Raw genomic sequence first — 19,151 nt, 5'->3', positions numbered from 1 at the left:
ACCACGTGCCTAGAGCCTGCGCTCCACAACAAGAGAAGCCACCACAATGAGAAGCCTGCACACCGCAACGAAGAGTAGCCCCCGCTCACCACAACTAGAGCAGCCCACATGTAGCAATGAAGACCCAACGTAGCCAAAAATAAATAAATAAAATAAATAAATTTATTTTTTAAAAAAACTCTCCTTCACTGGGAAGACATCATTCAACAAGCCTCTTAGCAGCCGTTGTGTGCCAGGCACTGTAGCTGCAACAGCTTCATGGTCAGCTCATCTAAGTCTGAATCCCAGCTCTACCACTGTATTAGTTTCCTGCCGCTGCCACAAGTCACCACAAGTTCAGCAGTTTAAAACAACACAAATTTATTATCTCTCAGTTTCTGTAAATCACAAGTCCAGGTGGACCCAACTGGGTCCTCTGTCTAGGGTCCCACAAGGCCAAAATCAAGGTGTTGGCAGGGCTGCATTCCCTAAGCTGGAGGCTCATTCAGGTTGTTGGCCAAATTCAGTTCCTTGAAGTTGTAGAACTGAGGTCCCCATTTCCTTACTGGCTGTCAGCCAGGATCCAGTCTTTGCTCTTAGCTGCCCACATTCCTTCTCAAGCTTTCCACGTGGCCCCTCTAACAATGACCAGTCAAGTCCCTCTCATGTTTCAAATCCCTGACTCTACCTAGAAAAGGTCTCTGCTTTTAAGAGCTCATTTGATTAGATAATCCAGGTAATCTCCCTATTTTAGGATCTGTAACCTTAATTACACCTGCAAAATCCCTTTTGCCACATAACATAAAATGCTCACAGGTTCCAGTGGATATTTTTGGGGGGCGGGGGAGGAAGTCATTCTACCTATCTTGACCATTTATTCCTGGAAACCAGGCAAGTCACTTTATCACCCAAGTCTGTTTCCTCATCTAGAAAATCAAGGTAATGCCAGCAACCTCAAGGGGTTGTTCTGAGGATTAAATAATATAGCTATATTTAACTGAGTGCCTACTATTTGCTAGAGACTCTGGCATGAGATGAGCATTAAGGGTCCAGGAAGTTAAAAGGACATTTAAATCCATGCTTGTCGTTTCTGACAAGGTCAATAATAGCTTACTTCAGTACCACAGTGAGTTATTTAAAAGCAATACTGTTCTGCCCATTAAGTCTAAGGAGCAAGCAGGGGAGGGGGGCAGGGGGCGGATCTAAGGGATCACTCGCCAGAGTAATTAAAGGAAACAAAGTGTGTGAAAACGTGAACAAAACAGCCACTCTAAAGCCGTACAAGAGTCTCTCTGTCCCCTCCCTGCCTCCAAGAAACAAATTTACCAATGATTACAAGTTGCACTTGACTTTACAAAGGCTTGAAACAACCCATGAGACCTTGACTCAGACTCTTGAGTCCATCCACTAGACCAAATGGGGGTGAGGGCTGGGGGCAATGCACAATGGTAACGTAAAAAAATTAAAATCAAAACCACCTTCTCAACTGTAAAGGGTGTTGAACCTGGGGGGAAGAGGCCAAGCAGTGATGCAGATACCCCAAGCAGGGGATACTTCCACACTGACCTTCTTTAAAGAGGGAGCAGGTGTTTCTACTCACCAGGTCTAGGTCTCCTAAAAATACAGGCATCCTCTTGCCTTATTTCCACTAAAATCATGTGAGCAGATTAACTGACAGCACCCAAGTCAAGGAACAATGGGAGGAGGAGCACTAATAAACCTGAACAAAGAGCCAGCATTAGTGGATCTTTAGGTGTCATTTTCTCCAAGAAGCCTTCCCCGACTTCCTTGCTCCGCCTTCAGGCCCTCATCAGCGGACTACCTCCCCCTCCGAGTCCTCTTTCGCCGGGCTTGTTCCTGGTTCTTCTGCAGGTTTCCACGTAGGTGTCATTTTCTCCAAGAAGCCTTCCCCGACTTCCTTGCTCCCTTCCCCAAATTAGGTGCAAGGTGTCCCAGGTTAGCAGGAAAAAAAACTTTTTTTTTTGCGGTACGCGGGCCTCTCACCATTGCGGCCTCTCCCGTTGTGGAGCACAGGCTCCGGACGCGCAGGCCCAGCGGCCACCGCCCACGGGCCCAGCCGCTCCGCGGCACGTGGGATCCCCCCGGACCGGGGCACGAACCTGCATCCCCTGCATCGGCAGGCGGACCCTCAACCACTGCGCCACCAGGGAAGCCCGAGACGAAACTTTTGAGCCCACAAAAACCTGCACAAGAATGTTTACAGCAGCTTTAGTCATAACTGCCAAAACTTGGAAGCCACCAAGACATTCTTCAGTGGTGATCGGGCCGTGGTGCATCCAGACAATGGAATATTATTCAGCACTAAAAAGAAATGAGCTACCAAGCCCTAAAAAGACATGGAGGAACCTTAACTGCATATTCCTAAGTGAAAGAAGCCAGTCTGAAAAGGCTACATACCGTACGCTTTCCAACTATAAAGCATTCTGAAAAACGCAAAGCTACAGAGACAATAAAAAGGTGGCTGGGGGAGGCGGGGGAGAGATGAAGAGGCAGAACACAGAGGATCTTGAGGAGAGTGAAAGTACTCTGTATGATGCTAATGGTGGATACATATCGTCATACTTTGTCCAAACCCACAGACTGTACACCACCAAGAATGAACCCTCGTCTTACCGAGAGATTTAGTTAATAATAATAAACATCCCACAGCAAAGCTAGAAGCTGACAATGAGGGAAACTGTTCGGGGAGCAGGAGGTACATGGGACTCTACTTTCTGTTCAATTTCTCCATAAACTTAAATTGCTCTAAAAAATAAATAAAGCCTACCAATAAAAAGTTTTTTAACTGAACCAAACTCTGGAGCGGCTCCACTTCTGGTAGGGAGAAGTTCACCTGGCCCAGGCCACAGGGTGGGGCTTGCCTGGTGGCCAGCTCACTCTGAGACGGCCAGACATCTCACCAGAGCGGCCGAGGCCAGCGACATGGTCATGCGGGGTCGGGGCGGCCTAGGTCCTCGTTGCCCAGGCCCGCACCTGCGCCCGCCCCCGTCTCTTCCCCCAGCCTCCTACCTCCCGGGCGGCACCGGCCTGGCCTTGGCCTGGGCCTGGGCCGGAGCCGGGGCCTCGTGGCCCGCGTCCCTGCGCTGCGCCTCGTCCCGGGCCACCTCGGCCGGGAGGGCGGGCGGCGAGCCCAGCAGCTCCACATTGGTCACCGTCTTGCCGATGGTGAACCAGTCGTTGATCTGGTCGAGGGTGAGCTTGCGCAGCATGCTAACAGTCAGCGGTCCGCGCCTCTTCAACCGCCGGTCAGAGCTGCGGACACAGGCACGACGGGAACACAGCGCAGCGCGGGCAGACCCGCGGCCCCGCCCCGCCCCGCCGCAAGCCCTCCAATCAGAGCGCCCCAAGCGCGCCACGCGCCACCCTGACCACGTGCCGCCGGCCCCGCCCCGCTGCGCTGTGTGAGGCTCACCGGGAGCGCTTTCCCGTCAGCGACGCCGAAGTCCGGCCGTTGGGGGTCGGCCACCAGGTACCGAAGTTGGCAAAACGAGTCCCTCAGGGCCCCTCGGCCGTCTGGGGGCGGGGCCCAGCATCAGCGAACCCGGGATGTGCAAGAACAAGGCCTCCAGTCTCTCTCCAACCTGCCCCTTTGAGGGCTACTCCATCTGAGGCTTGGCGGGCGCTCTGGGCCAACACGGGACAGACGTTTATTGAGCACCTGCTGTGCGCCTGGCCCAGTGCAGGGTCGTGGTAATGGACCTCAGCGTGGAGAAGATGGAAGGCAAACCAGAGCCTGCTAACCTGGGACACCTTGCACCTAATTTGGGGAAGGGAGCAAGGAAGTCGGGGAAGGCTTCTTGGAGAAAATGACACCTACGTGGAAACCTGCAGAAGAACCAGGAACAAGCCCGGCGAAAGAGGACTCGGAGGGGGAGGTAGTCCGCTGATGAGGGCCTGAAGGCAGGTGGCCCTGCTGGCTGAATTGAGGATCTGGAAGTTCAGTGGGGCGAGATCTTGACTAAAGTGAGTTCATCTTCCTTCCTTCCTTCCTAAATCCGTGTCTCAGGGGCCGTGTCCTCCCCACAGCTAGACAGAAACAGGTGGTGAGGGGTTCACATTTGGAGGTCATCAGCAAATGGAAGGTGGTTAAAACCCTGGGAGCAGCTGAAATGGTCCAGGCCAGAGCGAGTGGAGGTAGACAGAAACTAGGAAGCAGCCAGAAAGAAGGGTCAGAGAGGAGAACTCCAGTAAAGATATACAAAGGAAGAAAGGCAACAGGGAGAATCAGAAGAGTGATGTTACTGCCTGCCCACCTTCACACCATCAGTGCCCAGTGCAGTGTCTGGCACAGTGTGGGCTCGCAGGAAAGAGCCCTGTGAAGAAATAGGTGGAAGGCGTCCAGAGCATGGCACTGGTCAACAGTGTGAGGGCCAATCAGTTAAACACTGGAAAATGCCCAAAGAGTGGCAAATAAGAGGTCAGCCTGAGAACAGTGCAGAGAGAAGTCAGACTAGGCCGGGTTCAGCTATTGGTTTCTTACAAAAAAACAAACCCAGCATGGTACTGAGCTAGAAGTCCCAGGCCCTATCTTGGCCACACCACTAACGTATTATGAGCTCTGGGCCTGGTATCTTGACTGTTCCAAATAGTGCAGGCTTCACAAGTCCCCCTCACACGCACATTTTTTGGCAAGGAAAAAACACATTAACAAACCCAGCATGGTACTGAGCTAGAAGTCCCAGGCCCTATCTTGGCCACACCACTAACGTATTATGAGCTCTGGGCCTGGTATCTTGACTGTTCCAAATAGTGCAGGCTTCACAAGTCCCCCTCACACGCACATTTTTTGGCAAGGAAAAAAGAACACATTTTTCAGTAAGTAAGAAAATGTGATCATAAAGTCATTTAGACTCTCAGTATGTCATCCAGCATTGGTTGGAAAATACTGCAACTTCCTCCATTTTGAGAAGGCTAGCACGTGTTCTGAATTTCACAAGCTAGGCCAAAACCACTTCAAACAACTCCGCAAATCCCATTTGTGTTTCCTAGTACGTTACTGTTCCCACACTACCTTCCTCTGTAGATGTTACAGTGAGTGTGTTTCTAAGTGGAAGTGCTCTTTTTCTGAAGAAAGTGCCTTTCACGCAGATGTTTTCTGAAGGGCTTTTTCTATGTTCTTTGATCCTTTGGGCTTACTACCTCCTTCGGTCCTCCTGAGGTTTGAGTTGAAGGACTCCTGCAGTTGAAGGACACCGTCTTGATGCTTCTTCAGTTTTGAAATTTGTTGTCGTTTAACTGCCACTTTCCAGGCGAAACACTGGTTAACATTCGGTGTCGTGACAGAGTAAATGGCTTTGAGCCCCTTCGTTTCATGAGTAGTTCTTGGTGCTCTTTAGTCATCTGGCCCAGCTTATCTGGCATTCCTGCCCAAAGTCCAGAGTTAAAAACAGGCAGTTTCATAGTTCCGAATAGGCATGTAGACATCTAGGCCGGAGCAAAGGGGAAGGCCACGGAGTGGGCCTTGGTGGAGGTTTCACATATTTTCATCCCCAGAGCAGTTGGAGGTGCAGGCCCAAAGGGAAAACAGCTGAGAGCAATTCCAAGTGATGTCCATGCTGTGCAGTGGGAGGAGCTTTGCCCAAAATACCTTCATATCTTCAGTGACCTGCTCAGCCACAAAATACAGCATTTTGCACTTTGAATTAATCTGCTGGGATGACCCTTTCTTTAAACATTTTTTTCTTTGAACGTGTGTTTTTCATGGGCTATGTTGGATTAACAACTGAGGACATTAAAATTCTGTTGGTCTCAAGTCGAGTTTGAAGTTCAAAAGATTTGTCTTGAAATAGCTTACAATGATGATGCCCTTCCTTAAGTTTTTCTGAAGTGCTTATTGTCCTCTGCGGTTTTCTAGCTCATTATAAGTCTAAAACATTCCTTTTCTAACACAGTGTTTCTCAAGCCTTGTCCTTGTCTCAGGACCCATTTACATGCCTAAACATTGTCGAAGACCCTACAGAGCTTTTGTGTACGTGGGTTCTATCTACTTTATTTAGGGATTACAACTGAGAAATGTTTTATTTACTTTTTAAATTCATTTAAAAATGATAATAATAAAACCAGTTGATGTTAAAGGGAATAATTATGAAAGGTCACTATATTTGCCCCCAAATTTTTGTGGTTGAGAAGAGTAAAAGACGCTTACATTTTCACAGACCTCTTAATGTCTGCCTTAATGGAAGATAGCTGGATTCTCCTGTTTTTGTACTCATTCTGTTGTGGCATCACAAGCCACACAGCCTCTGGAAAACTCCACCATACACTTGTGAGAGACTTCTAGTGAAAAAGACAAGTAACATCTTACCATTATTACAAACAATAGTTTCGGCCCTTGGGGGCCTTGGGAATCCCGAGACCACACTTTGAGCATCACCACCCTAAGTTTTCCAAGTTTTGCATATGCAGCTTCATTTTTTTTTTAACATCTTTATTGGAGTATAACTTTTACAATAGTGTGTTAGTTTCTCCTTTACAACAATGTGAATCAGTTATACATATACATATGTTCCCATATCTCTTCCCTCTTGTGTCTCCCTCCCTCCCCCCCTCCCTATCCCACCCCTCTCATGGTCACAAAGCACAGAGGTGATCTCCCTGTGCTATGCGGCAGCTTCCCACTAGCTCTCTATTTTACATTTGGTAGTGTATATATGTCCCTGCCACTCTCTCACTTCGTCACAGCTTACCCTTCCCCCTCCCCATGTCCTCAAGTCCATGCTCTAGTAGGTCTGTGTTTTATTCCCGTCCTACCACTAATCTCTTCATGACATTTTTTTTTCTTAGATTCCATATATATGTGTTAGCATACGGTATTTGTTTTTCTCCTTCTGACTTACTTCACTCTGTATGACAGACTCCAGGTCTATCCACCTCATTACAAATAACTCAGTTTCATTTCTTTTTATGGCTGAGTAATATTCCATTGTATATATATGCCACATCTTCTTTATCCATTCATCTGTTGATGGACACTTAGGTTGCTTCCGTGTCCTGGCTATTGTAAATAGAGTGCAGCTTCATTTGATCCTAAGCTTCTTTCACTTAGAAGCAGGACCAAGTTTGTTGCACTTCCTTTCAGCCTCCCCATCCTTCCTTCTGAGCTCACTTTCCTTCTGCCTGAATAATGAACATTGATTTTTTTTTTAATCTGCAGACCTACTGGTGATTATTCCCTCAATCTTAGTTGGCCCAAAATGTCATTTCGCCTTCTGTTCTGAATGCTAATTTCCTCACGCATGGAATTCTGGATTGGCAGTTATACTAAGACACCAGTTACACCTATGATAGACTTTCTTGCTGTTCCTTTCTCTTTTGTCTGTGTTCCTGAATGGTTTCTTCTAACCCAGCCTCCAATTCAGTAATTCTTCAACTGTCTAATCTGTTGCTAAATCAATCCAATTTCTACTGGGCTCTTTTTCAAACCAGCTAAGTGGCTTTCTTTTGTTTCACTTTTTACAGTTTCCAGTTTTCTGCTGAGATTTTCAGTCTTGTTTTTTATTTCCTTGCACATATTAAGCATGGTTATTTTTATTTATTTATTTTTTAATATTTATTTATTTATTTTGGCCGCACAGGTCTTAGTTGTGGGATCTTCGTTGTGGCATGTTTAGTTGCGGCATGCGGGATCTTTTAGTTGTGGCAATGCGAACCCTTAGTTGCGGCATGTGGACTTAGCTGCGGTATGCACGCGGGATCTAGTTCCCGGACCAGGGATCGAACCTCGGCCCCCTGCATTGGGAGCACAGAGTCTTACCCACTGAACCACCAGGAAGTCCCAAGCATGGTTATTTTTAAAGCCTGCGTCTTTTAGGTCCAGTGTCTGGCACCCTGTGGAAGTCTTTATATTGTCTATTGAGTAGAATTACGATGCACAGAATTGATGCATAAAAATATGCAGAGTGAAAAATGTTAACACAGAGAAATGGCAAGAAAATCAGACGGGAGATGCAGCTTTTCTGCGTTTAACACAAGTAAAGATTCCCTTTTTCAGGTAAGCCAACTCATCGTCTTTGTCCAAGACCACCTCTGTTTCAGCACTTAAAGTCCCACTCCCAGGCAAATCCGGACGGTTAAGTCACGTGATTCACACACGTCCTCGCCCAACCCTCCAGGCGGCCGAACCCGGGCGGCCGCTGGGGGGCGCTGTGGTGCGCAGGCGCGGCCGGGGGAGGCGCGCTGGTCTAGGGCGACGCCGCTCCTTCCGCCTTCCCGGCAGGCCCCGCGCGGCGCCTGCGCGCTCAGTGACTTCCGAGTCATCAACTGTGAGTTGGGGCTGGTTGAGCCGCTAGTCCTTCGCCGAGGTGAGTGCGGGGCTGCGGTCTGCGCTCGGCGCGGGGTAGCCGGTACGGTGAGGGGCAGGATCGCGGGCGGCGAGGACCCGGGGCCCGGAGTGGCCTTCGCGGCGGGAGCGGGCGGCGGGCGGGAGCCTCCCCGGCACTACCGCGGCCACACCTCCATCCCCGCTGACCTTGAGGTCCAACTCCTCTCCCTGCCCACGCGCACTTTTTACTTGGGTCCCCCAAACTGTAAAGGGAGGTCGTCCGGGGGTTAGCTGTTATTAGTCGAGGCCGCGCTACGCCTTTTCCTTTGGCCGTGAGAGGTTCAACCACCTAATCGAGCATACACGGCAGGTTAGTGATGGAGTCAGGATCCAAGCCGAGAGCTCTTACCCCACGTTTAGTCTCTTCTCTCCTTTACACCTCAAGTTTCTTTGCAGCACACTGTTCTCGGAGCTACACTGTACGTATGACAAGGCTTTGGGAGAGGGGGAAACGGGGACCAAAACGGGATCGGAGGTGATTGCAATTGTACAGACCTCAGCCTGTGAAGCCCGGTTCTGAGGCTCAACGGGTCAGACGTTTCCTGTTTCCAGTGTGAGGTCAGGTAGAAGTTTGCTGTTAATGTAACATACCAACCGCTTTGCAGATTTTAACGGACACATCCGACACCCACTTGGCCTTTGAATAGGATGGGTCTTTGAAGGAATGGGCGCTAATTAAAACCCACACAGCTGGGAAACGATGCTAGATAGAGTGAACTCAGGCAGAAAAAGTAGGGGGCCTCATTTTGTAAACATTGGGAGCATGTCGCCTGTCCAGCGAGATATGGCAGCCTTGGGCCAAAGGCGGGGTGGGAGGTAAGCATTTGCCGTGTACCTACCCTGAAGCACTCTTGGGTAATTCTAGGTGAGGAGACAACACCAGGGGCCTGGGCCCTGAGCAAAATATGGAGATAACAGAAGTTTCTTTGGCCCCTTCTTACTCCTTTACACCCTCCTAGTTTGCTTTGCTCTTTTCCTTCTAGATCCTCTTCTGGCCTTGCTCTAAGGCCCCTACCTGACCCGGGCCTTGCCCTCAGCTTCCTAAGTCCTTCCTCATAGAATCTCAGGAGCTTAGTACGTTGTAGTCAGCTGGGCATTTGCAGCAATTCTTCCTGCTCTTGCTGCGATCATTTACTGAGTTTTTATTCCACACCAGGCAGTAGGTTGGGGTCCTTTACTTTGAGATCCCAGTGGGGCAGGTGGAGCTATCCCTGTTTCACAGAAAGGGAAACCTCTGAAATGACAGCTTCAAGACATTCCCAGGACTGAGAGCAAAGCAGGCTGAACTGATGTAGGAGCCCAGGAGTCGCTGGCTTCAGACCCCATTGGTCTTCTTGCCCAGTCAGTGCTGGGCACAGGGAGGAGAGGAATTTGCTCAGGGCCTCTGCACTCTTCCTGTCGAGGGCTTCCAGAGGCTTCCTCCACATCCTGTTTGGATCCTTTCAGCTGCCTTTTCAGGACAGGGCTATTGGTTTCTTGGAACGTTATGCTCTGACAGAGCATCCCAGTACTGCCTGAAGACAGGAAATGTGCGGGCAGACATGTCCGCAAGGGGTTCCAGGAGGAGGACACAGCCACGTCTTCCTGGGTCACTCGGGGCTGGCTAGCCTTCAGGCCTGGGCCTCAACCTGGGTATGTTCTCTCTTTGGAAGAGCTGGAAGCCAGGCCTCGGAGCAGATTCTCAGTAATGAGGAGAAGATCCAGCTGTGTGATCTCAGGCAACTGTGTGATCTTCTCCAAGTAGTGCAGGAGATAAGTAAAGCACTTCATGAATGCTCTTACATTTGCATGACATTCTGAGAATAAAAGCTGCGCTCTTTGCTGTGGTCTCCAAGGCCCTGTATGACCTGGCCATCTTCTATCCACTAGCCCAGCCATGACACTTTATGTAACAAGCACTTGCTGTAGGACAGCAGATACTGCAATTGACACAGAGCAACTCCTCCATCTTCATAACAGCCCTCTGAGGCGGGTGCTGTTTTTATCCCTGTTTTAAAGATGAGGAAACCGAGGCAGTTTCAGTTAGCTGGAAAGTGACAGAGCCAGGATTTGAATCTGAGTGACCACAGCGGCCTTCTCGCTGTTCCTCCCACTCCAAGCACGTTCTGACCTTGAGTCTTGGCCAGTGAGCTGCCTCTACCAAGGACACTGTTCTCCCAGATGCTCTGGCTCTTTAGAGAACTGAAAGTTCTCTCCAAAAAGAAAAAAAAGTGAGGTGATGGATGTGTTAATCACCTAGACGGGGGAAGTCCCTGCACATTGTGCACATGTATCAAGTCACCACCACGGTGTATACCGTCAACACGTTACAGTTTTATATGTCAGTTATGCCTCAGTACAGCTGAGAGTCAAACAAAACAAAAGAAGGACTGAGATCCAGCTGATGAATGTGAGCCAAGCCCGGGTGTTGGTCTCACAGGGACATCACCACGCCTCGACCATGTTCTTTTTCAGCTTTGAACGCCAACAGTTCTGAACGTGGTGACGCAAGTATGCTAGTTTCTTCAAAAGTGTGTAATTCTTGGCATAATTTGGGGGCATTCATGGAGGATAGCCTTCAGAGAGGGGGACCGTTGATGACAGTGCGGGACGGCACGGGCTGGGAGAGCTCTGGGGCTGGAGGAATGTGAAGTGATGGAGTGCCCGGATGGCCAAAGTCAGGGGATAGTGAGAGGTGAGTGGAGCTTGGAAAGCTGTTGAGAGCAGGAGTCCCCATGTAGATGTTGGAATGGCTTCGGGTAGCAGGTCCGGCATAGGGCTGCTCCCTGTTGAATAGTTTGGGAAATAGGGCCAAACTTAATAAATGGAAACCTCTTACCAGTTAGGTTTAAAACAATAGTCATGGTAATATTTATCACTGTGTTCCTTTTCAGATGCTTCAAAGCCTTATTAAGAATGTTTGGATCCCCATGAAGCCCTACTATACCCAAGTTTACCAGGAGATTTGGGTAGGAACGGGGCTGATGGCTTTTATCGTTTATAAAATCAGGAGTGCTGGTAAGTTTCTTTGCGTTTGATTCATTGGAGGTCAAGAAGAAAATTACTTTCAAGAGGAATCACAATTCATATTGTAAAGAAACTATGGTTCTTAACTAGGAGTGAACATCAGAACCCCTGGTGGTCCTTTGTTAAAATGTGGGGAGTGGGGCTTCCCTGGTGGCACAGTGGTTGAGAGTCTGCCTGCCGATGCAGGGGACACGGGTTCGTGCCTCGGTCCGGGAAGATCCCACGTGCTGCGGAGCGGCTGGGCCCGTGAGCCATGGCCGCTGAGCCTGCGCGTCCGGAGCCTGTGCTCCGCAACGGGAGAGGCCACAACAGTGAGAGGCCCGCGTACCGCAAAGAAAAAAAAAAAAATGTGAGGAGTGTAAGAGCTATGTCAGCGATAAGAAATTTGAACAAGACCTTGATATCAGAATTGTTAATTTCCTTAGGTGTGGCAATGGTATTTAGAATGCATAGGAGATGTCCTTAGTGTTAAGAAATGCAGTTTAAAATATTTAGGGATGAAGTGTCATGGTATGCAGTGTTTTATTGTACCTTTTCCACTGATCTGAATGTTTAAATATTTTCATAATAAAAGTTGGGGCAGAGTAACCATTTGGTTCTCAGTGAAGCAGAGATGAGGCCCAACTGCGTATGAATGAGCGATTGGTTAAAAAGAGGAAAGAAAGGAGAAACTTTAAACTGCAAGACTGGAGGTTAGGATCTGGTAGAGTGAAGAGTCCTGCAGATTCTGAAGGGCTATTTAACTGTTCAGAGAACGTCTGTGGTAGAATTTTTACCACTTCTTGGCTTTGAGACACTATAGGAATTCCTATTTTCTGAAAGCTTCATTTAATAGCTTTGCCTAAGCTATGAACTTTTCAGCCAAATGATGATTTCGATAGTGAGTCGACTAAAGGCATTTTTGTAAAGCATTGACGTGACCAATTTTTCTTTCCATTTATTTTAGATAAGAGAAGTAAAGCCTTGAAAGGTAAGATTTCTGCTTCTTAAAATGGGTGGGGAATGAAAAAGCCCATCGTACCTTTTTGGGACAAGGTATATCCCTGTTGTGAATTGAAGCTGATGCGTGGTTCACTAAGCACACAGATGCAGTAGGAACACTTCAGAACGTGGAGAGTGCTGGCCTGCTGGGAGAGGGTTCTGAAGCTCTGCTCCCTACAGCCTGAGTGTTAAAAAACCATTGCTCACCCCTTGGGCCAAGTACAGCTTCCAGGAGTGAAATGAATTGATCGGAGCTAGCTGGTGTCACCAGCAGGCAAGCAGGAGTTAGCTGTGCCAGTGAGCTGCCCTGTAAAACGTGTTTTGAAAGCAAGAACCACATAAATTTGTGCCCTAGTGCTGGGCATTTCTTCACTTCGCTTCCAAATGACAGTGAAACTCTAGTCATCTGAGTCCTGTGCAAACTTAGGACTGGCCCTTGCCCTTAGGGAGCAGACATTTCCATGACGCTTGCTCTTTGCGCCTGCACGTGAGCTGCATGCCCATGTTGATTCCACAGACCCTCCACATACGTCCGTATAGAAATAACCCTCCCTGTACTTCATCATATTGAACGTTGTCCCTTGCATCTTCTGGCTCGTCAGTATGCACATATATAATGAACTGCGTTCTGCTTGTTCCGTTCCTCCTAAATTGTATCTGTGTTGTGCTTCTCTTTGAAAAGCTTCCAGTCCCGCGCCTGCTCATGGTCATCATTAACGAGCTCTCCTTGGACGGGACGTCGGTCTGGCTGTGTTGTGGGAACGTGGGACATCGGGTTGACTTGGAGCAGTGCCGCTGCCCTTGGGCATGAATAAACGTACCTGTGAGACCCACGCTGCCTGCGCCCGTGTCCCTCCCTCCGCCCCGCGCCTGCCACACTCCGAGTAGGTCTGTACGCGCCAGGTGCGGCCAGAGGCTCGCCGAGCTGCCCTGTCCTTAGGAAACGCAAGGGGCTGAGGAGTGAACACGTCGGTTAGCACAGGGGTGGAGGGCGGGTCTAGGCTTCACACTCTGAAGGTCAGTAAATGCTAAGCAGATGATTCTGCTACTTAACTTCTGTGACCTCCCTGAGCTTTTGTGTTCTCATCTGGAAAATGGAGATAGTGTGTAAGTTCTAACTTAGAGTTACTGTGGAGCGCAGTAAGAGAAAGTATGCAGGAGCATTATTTAAACTGTAAAATGCCTTTTTAAAAAACAATTTTATTGGAGTATACTTGATTTACAATGTTGCGTTACTTTCAGGTGTACAGCAAAGTTATGTAAAATGCTTTAGAAATAGGCAGTATTAGATCACATGGTGGATGGAATTATAAGCTCTAGAAAATTTTATCCAGAAATCACTTCTAAGGCAAGGTACATAAATTTTTTTAAAAAAAATCAATTGAGGGCTTCCCTGGTGGCACAGTGGCTGAGAGTCCGCCTGCTGATGCAGGGGACATGGGTTCGTGCCCCGGTCTGGGAAGATCCCACATGCCGCGGAGCGGCTAGGCCCGTGAGCCATGGCCGCTGGGCCTGCGCGTCCGGAGCCTGTGCTCCGCAACGGGAGAGGCCACAACAGTGAGAGGCCCGCGTACCGCCAAAAAAAAAAAAAAATCAATACTTCTAGTTTGGCTAATATCAAGTGAATGCTGCATAATGTTTTTCTCCATTTAAGGCAATTACCAAAACCCCTAAAATTGCATTTAAAAAATAGATTCTAAAGCAGTAAGCGTAGGGGTGGAATTGAGTCCAGTTTGAAATCTGGTGCTTTGCAGGTGATGGGGGTCTGCCTGTGGAATAGAAATGGTGGCCCAGGTCTTGGTCCTGGTCTCTCGCCATGGTTGGTGCCTGACAAATGGCTGCCACTTTTGGGTGGGGTCTCTGAGCCTTGGTTTTTTCTGTTGTAAAATGGGGATAAAACCCACTTATCAGGCTCACTGACTGCCTCACGGTTGTCGGCTCAACAGGGAACTGGCGTGAAAGCATCGTACAGCCCCAGTGAGAGCTGGCGTGGGAGCTGGGAGCAGGGTTCCATTCTAAAGCAGGGATCCCGTTTTCTCCGATAAGCTTTTGCTCTCTTCTCCCTCCAGAGGATGAGTTAGCACTGTGGATCAGAAAGTCCTAATCTTAAAAATTACTCATGTGGGCCATCTGTCCTGAGACAGGCATCACCTGGAGGGCTGTCAGCAAGGACTAGCGGGGCCCAGCATTTCTGCTTCCATTGGTGTGGCAAGGGGCCTGAGAACTTGTATTTCTCACAGGTTCCCAGGGCGTGCTGATGCCCAGGGACCACACTTTGAGAACCACTGATCCATACAAAGAACGTCCCGTCCCCTCCCACCCCGAGCCCTTACATCCACTACATCGGTGTCCACCCATGTTCCCCCGGTGCTGTGCCTCTTAGCACGTTTAGTCCTAAGAACCGAATGAGGTAGAGCTGCAGTCCCATTTTACATAGGAGGCAACTGAGGCTGAGAGAGGGCAGTGATGTGCCAGAGGTCAGCTAGCAGATACTGGGACCAGGACTTGCGCTCCGGGAGGCTAAGCTCTAATCCAGAGAAGGAGAAGGTGAGGCCTGGGCAGCCAGCCCCTGGAGTCAGCAGAGGAGCTGGTGTGCGGGCCCTGGGAGTGTGTCCCCCTCTACCGCTTGTGGGTTCCTTTAGTTATACTCATCAGTAAATAAAAACCCATCATGGACCAGTTGCCCGTACTGCACCTGTGCAGAATGGAGTGAGGGGCTCTTGGGATTTATGTTGTGAAGGGAACTTGGCTGAGATGGAGTATATCCTATGAAAGGTGGACCCTGTGGCCTGTGAGAGCGGCAGGTTGGAGGATGTCGAGGAGAGACCTGCTCTACCCCCATCCCCACCCCCTGGAGATTGTGCCTGGCGTCAGCCAAGCCTGAAAGAGTGAACAAAACTGTCTTCCTGCTGCACCAAGTGGTTTCCCGTCCCTAATTCCTAAGTGGAGACACCGTGTTTTGTCGCAGAAAGAAGGAGAGTTTTGTTGCTGCCCAGAACCCACTTGCTGTTTGCACACAAGCCGGTCATGTCCCGAAGTGGCCTGCAGGTGGAGCCAGTGCGCGCCGCCAGCCTGTCATCGCCAGGCTTCTTGTGGGCGCTGAGTACAGATGTGGGACTGCCCGGAGCTGTGCTGGGCACGGGGGGCACCCTGTTCAGAGCAGCGCTCGGGCAGTGCCGGCAAAAGAGAGACGTCTGTCTACAGAAGCGGAGAGGGCCTCGAACTCATCCGTGGGCAGGAGCAGCCAGTTTCCAGGTGGAGCTCCAAGGAGGCCCTTTATCCTGAGGTCCACACACCCCGCCCATCCGTGCTTCGTCAGTGTTCTTCAGAGTGGCCTGTGGAGGACCCTAAAGGCAGAGGGAGGAGAGCATGGTCCCAGCATCTGAAGGGGTAACTTTCAACAATGTGTTTCAGCCACCAGGGAGCCTCTGGAGGAGGCATGTGTTTCTTGCTTGTCATTGTATTAATATATCCCAGGAGTGTGTGTGCCCCAGTCAAGCTGTGCAGCACCTGTAAGATGATTGATCATAAATTGCAGATCTGGAACTTCCCTGGTGGTGCAGTGGTTGAGAATCTGCCTGCCAATGCAGGGGACATGGGTTCGAGCCCTGGTCCAGGAAGATCCCACGTGCCGCGGAGCAGCTAAGCCCGTGCGCCACAACTACTGAGCCTGTGCTCTAGAGCCCACAAGCCACAACTACTGAAGCCCGCGTGCCTAGAGCCCGTGCTCTGCAGCAAGAGAGGCCACCGCAATGAGAGGCCCATGCACCACAACTAGAGAAGGCCTGTGTGTGGCAACGAAGACCCAACACAGCCAAAAATAAATAATAAATTAATTTTTAAAAAATTTTCAGAAATAAAAAGCAGAGGACTTTCTAAAAAAGAATAAAATAGCAGATTTATGTAAAGGACACTAACTCATCTCTTTCCACCTGGTATTTCACATAGGACCAGGCATTCATAGTAGGCACTCAGTGAAAGCAAAAGCTTGTTCTTTGAGAAGATAAATAAAATGGACACTCTAGCCAGACTGGTGAAGAAAAAATAAAGGGAGAAGAAAAAAGTAATATCGGGAATGAGGGAGGTGCCATTACTACAGATTCTACAGATATTAAAAGGACAAGGGAATATCACAAAGAGCTTGAAACCAGAAAATTCTACAGGGTGTATGAAATGGACAAGTTCCTTGTGAGACACAAACCACTGAAGCTCACTCGAGAAGAATGGAGAACCTGAATGGCCCTATATCAAATTTAATCTGTAGTTGAAAACTTTCTCAGAAAACTCCAGGCTCAGATGGCTTCCTTGATGAGTTACACCAGATATTGAAGAATGAAATAATACCAATTGTACACAAATTCCTCCTTAATAGAACAGGGGGAAACACTCCCCAACTCATTCTGTGAGATCAGCACCAGCATGATTCAAAAGTAGAACAACATTAAGAGAAAACTATAGACCAATATTCCTCTTGAGCATAGATGCCAAAGTTTTTAACAAAATTTTAGCAAATTGAATCCAATCAAAAGTAAAAAGTCATGACCAAGGAAGGGTTGGTTTAACATTCAAAAATCAATCAGATGTGGATTTTAATCAATGGCAACATTCAATAGAGAGAATGGAGAGAAATTGAGATGTTTAAGAAACCCTGAATAGGATCAGGTTACGCTGGCAGGTTCCCCAAGAGAAAGAATCTGGCAAACAGCAGAGAACCTACTGATTCTTAAGAACAAAGACTAAATAATGACATAATCCTCAGCTGACTGACTGATAATCTATCTACAACACTGTTTTCTCCAGGGAGCAGGGATTACTGGCATGTTTTTTAATATACATGCTGACCTATATTTGTAAATGCACATGTTAATGCTGAAACTAAAATAGTAGTGGGGGAGGGATGGAGTGGGAGGTTGGGGTTAGCAAATAGAAGCTTTTATATATAGAATAGATAAACAACAAGGTCCTACTATGTAGCACAGAGAACTATATTCAATATCCTGTGGTAAATCATAATGGAAAAAAAATTTTAATGTGTATATACATATATATATGTATAATTGAATCACCTTGCTGTACAGCAGTAATTAACACAACACTGAAAATCAGCTGTATTTCAATAAGAAAAAAATAGTAGTAGTTGTTTCTTAGGGCAGTATGCTGTTATGTGTAGCAGAAATAAGGTGTTCTTTGTTTAACTAAAAAAAAAAATCAATGTAGCTCACCATATTAATACAATAACAAGGAAAAACAACAGCATCTCAATAGATGCCCCCCAAAAAGCATTAGACAAAATTAAACATCCATTCATGTAAAGTTTCTCAGCAAAGTACGGATGGAACGTGACGTCCACAATATAAGTGCATCTAGGACTTCCCTGGTGGCGCAGTGGTTAAGAATCCATCTGCCAATGCAGGAGGCATGGGTTTGAGCCCTGGTCTGGGAAGATCCCACATGCTGCGGAGCAGCTAAGCCCAGGCACCACAACTACTGAGCCTGCGCTCTAGAGCCCGTGAGCCACAACTACTGAGCCCATCTGCTGCAACTACTGAAGCCCATGTGCCGCAACAAAGAGAAACCACCACAATAGGAAGCCCATGCACCGCAACAAAGAGTACCCCCACTCACTGCAACTAGTGAAAGCCCATGCACAGCAGCAAAGACCCAACACAGCCAAAAATGAATAAATAAATAAATTTATTAAAAATATATATATAGAAGTGCATGTATAAAAAACTTAGCTGGGCTGCCCTGGTGGCACAGTGGTTAAGAATCCTCCTGCCAATGCAAGGAACATGGGTTCGAGCCCTAGTCCGGGAAGATCCCACATGCTGTGGAGCAACTAAGCCCGTGCGCCACAACTGCTGAGCCTGCACTCTAGAGCCCATGAGCCACAGCTACTGAGCCCGCGCGCCTAGAGCCCGTGCTCTGCAACAAGAGAAACCACCTCAATGAGAAGCTTGCGTACCGCAACGAAGAGTAGCCCCTGCCCGCCGCAACTAGAGAAAGCCCACACACAGCAACAAAGACCCAATGCAGCCAAAAATAAATAAATAAATAAAAATTTTTAAAAAATTGTTTGTTTACCTCCCCTTTCTGATTCATTGTTAGTGTAAAGAAATACAACCAATTTTTGTATGTTAAACTTGTATCCTGCAACCTTGCTGAATTCGTTTATCAGTTATAGTAGTGTTTGTATGGAGTCTTTAGGGTTTTCTATATATAGTATTCTGTCATCTGCATATAATGACAATTTTACCTCTTCCCTGCCAATTTGACTACCTTTTTTTTTTCTTGTCTGATTGCTATGGCTAAGATTTCCAATACTGTGTTGAAGAAAAGTGGTGAAAGTGGGCATCCTTTGTCTTATTCCAGATTTTAGGGGGAAGGCTTTCAGCATTTCACCATTGAGTGTTATATTGGCTCTGGGTTTGTCATACATAGCTTTTATTATTTGAGATATATTCCCTCTATTCCACTTTTATAATGGGTTTAATCATGAATAGATGTTGAATTTTATCAGATGCTTTTTCTGCATCTATTGAGATGATCATGTGGTTTTTATCTTTTCTTTTGTTGATGTGGTGTATCACATTGATTGATTTGCATATGTTGAACCATCCTTGTGCCCGTGGGATGAATCCAACTTGGTCATGATCTTTTTTATGTATTGTTGGATTCAATTTCCTAATTTTTTTAATATAAATTCATTTATTTATTTATTTTTGGCTGCGTTAGGTCTTCGTTGCTGCACATGGGCTTTCTCTAGTTGCGTTGAGCGGGGGCTACCCTTCATTGTGGTGTGCAAGCCTCTCATTGCGGTGGCTTCTCCTGCAGAGCACGGGCT

The 19,151-nt window shown here is 47.9% G+C and overlaps 2 protein-coding genes across 2 annotated transcripts in view; one reads left to right on the top strand and one right to left on the bottom strand.

Annotated features, from left to right (window-relative positions):
• The window catches only part of TDRD9 (tudor domain containing 9), a 130,448-nt gene extending 127,239 nt beyond the window's left edge, over positions 1-3,209 (bottom strand). The window contains exon 1 of the mRNA XM_007128400.2: positions 3,010-3,209. Within this exon, the coding sequence (XP_007128462.2) occupies positions 3,010-3,209 (200 nt within the window). The remainder of the gene's footprint in view (positions 1-3,009) is intronic.
• Positions 3,210-8,193: 4,984 nt separating this feature from the next.
• ATP5MJ (ATP synthase membrane subunit j) lies at positions 8,194-13,141 on the top strand. Its single transcript, XM_007128397.3, has 4 exons — positions 8,194-8,300; positions 11,194-11,317; positions 12,273-12,296; positions 12,990-13,141. Exons 2-4 carry the CDS (start codon positions 11,194-11,196, stop codon positions 13,022-13,024), a joined length of 183 nt encoding a protein of 60 aa, XP_007128459.1. The 5' UTR covers positions 8,194-8,300; the 3' UTR covers positions 13,025-13,141.
• Positions 13,142-19,151: the final 6,010 nt, after the last annotated feature.

Source organism: Physeter macrocephalus, chromosome 11 (assembly GCF_002837175.3).
Source record: "Physeter macrocephalus isolate SW-GA chromosome 11, ASM283717v5, whole genome shotgun sequence".
NCBI classification, from domain to species: Eukaryota; Metazoa; Chordata; class Mammalia; order Artiodactyla; family Physeteridae; genus Physeter; species Physeter macrocephalus.
The sequence above is the reverse complement of the archived record's forward strand: the minus strand, read 5'-3'. Positions and strand labels throughout refer to the sequence as shown.

Excerpts from the sequence above, each read along its gene's own strand:
- ATP5MJ (XM_007128397.3), top strand. The coding sequence starts at position 11,194 with ATGCTTCAAAGCCTTATTAAGAATGTTTGGATCCCCATGAAGCCCTAC. Across the intron at positions 11,318-12,272 it reads TTATAAAATCAGGAGTGCTG|ATAAGAGAAGTAAAGCCTTG; the intron begins GTAAGTTTCTTT and ends CATTTATTTTAG. Across the intron at positions 12,297-12,989 it reads GAGAAGTAAAGCCTTGAAAG|CTTCCAGTCCCGCGCCTGCT; the intron begins GTAAGATTTCTG and ends CTCTTTGAAAAG.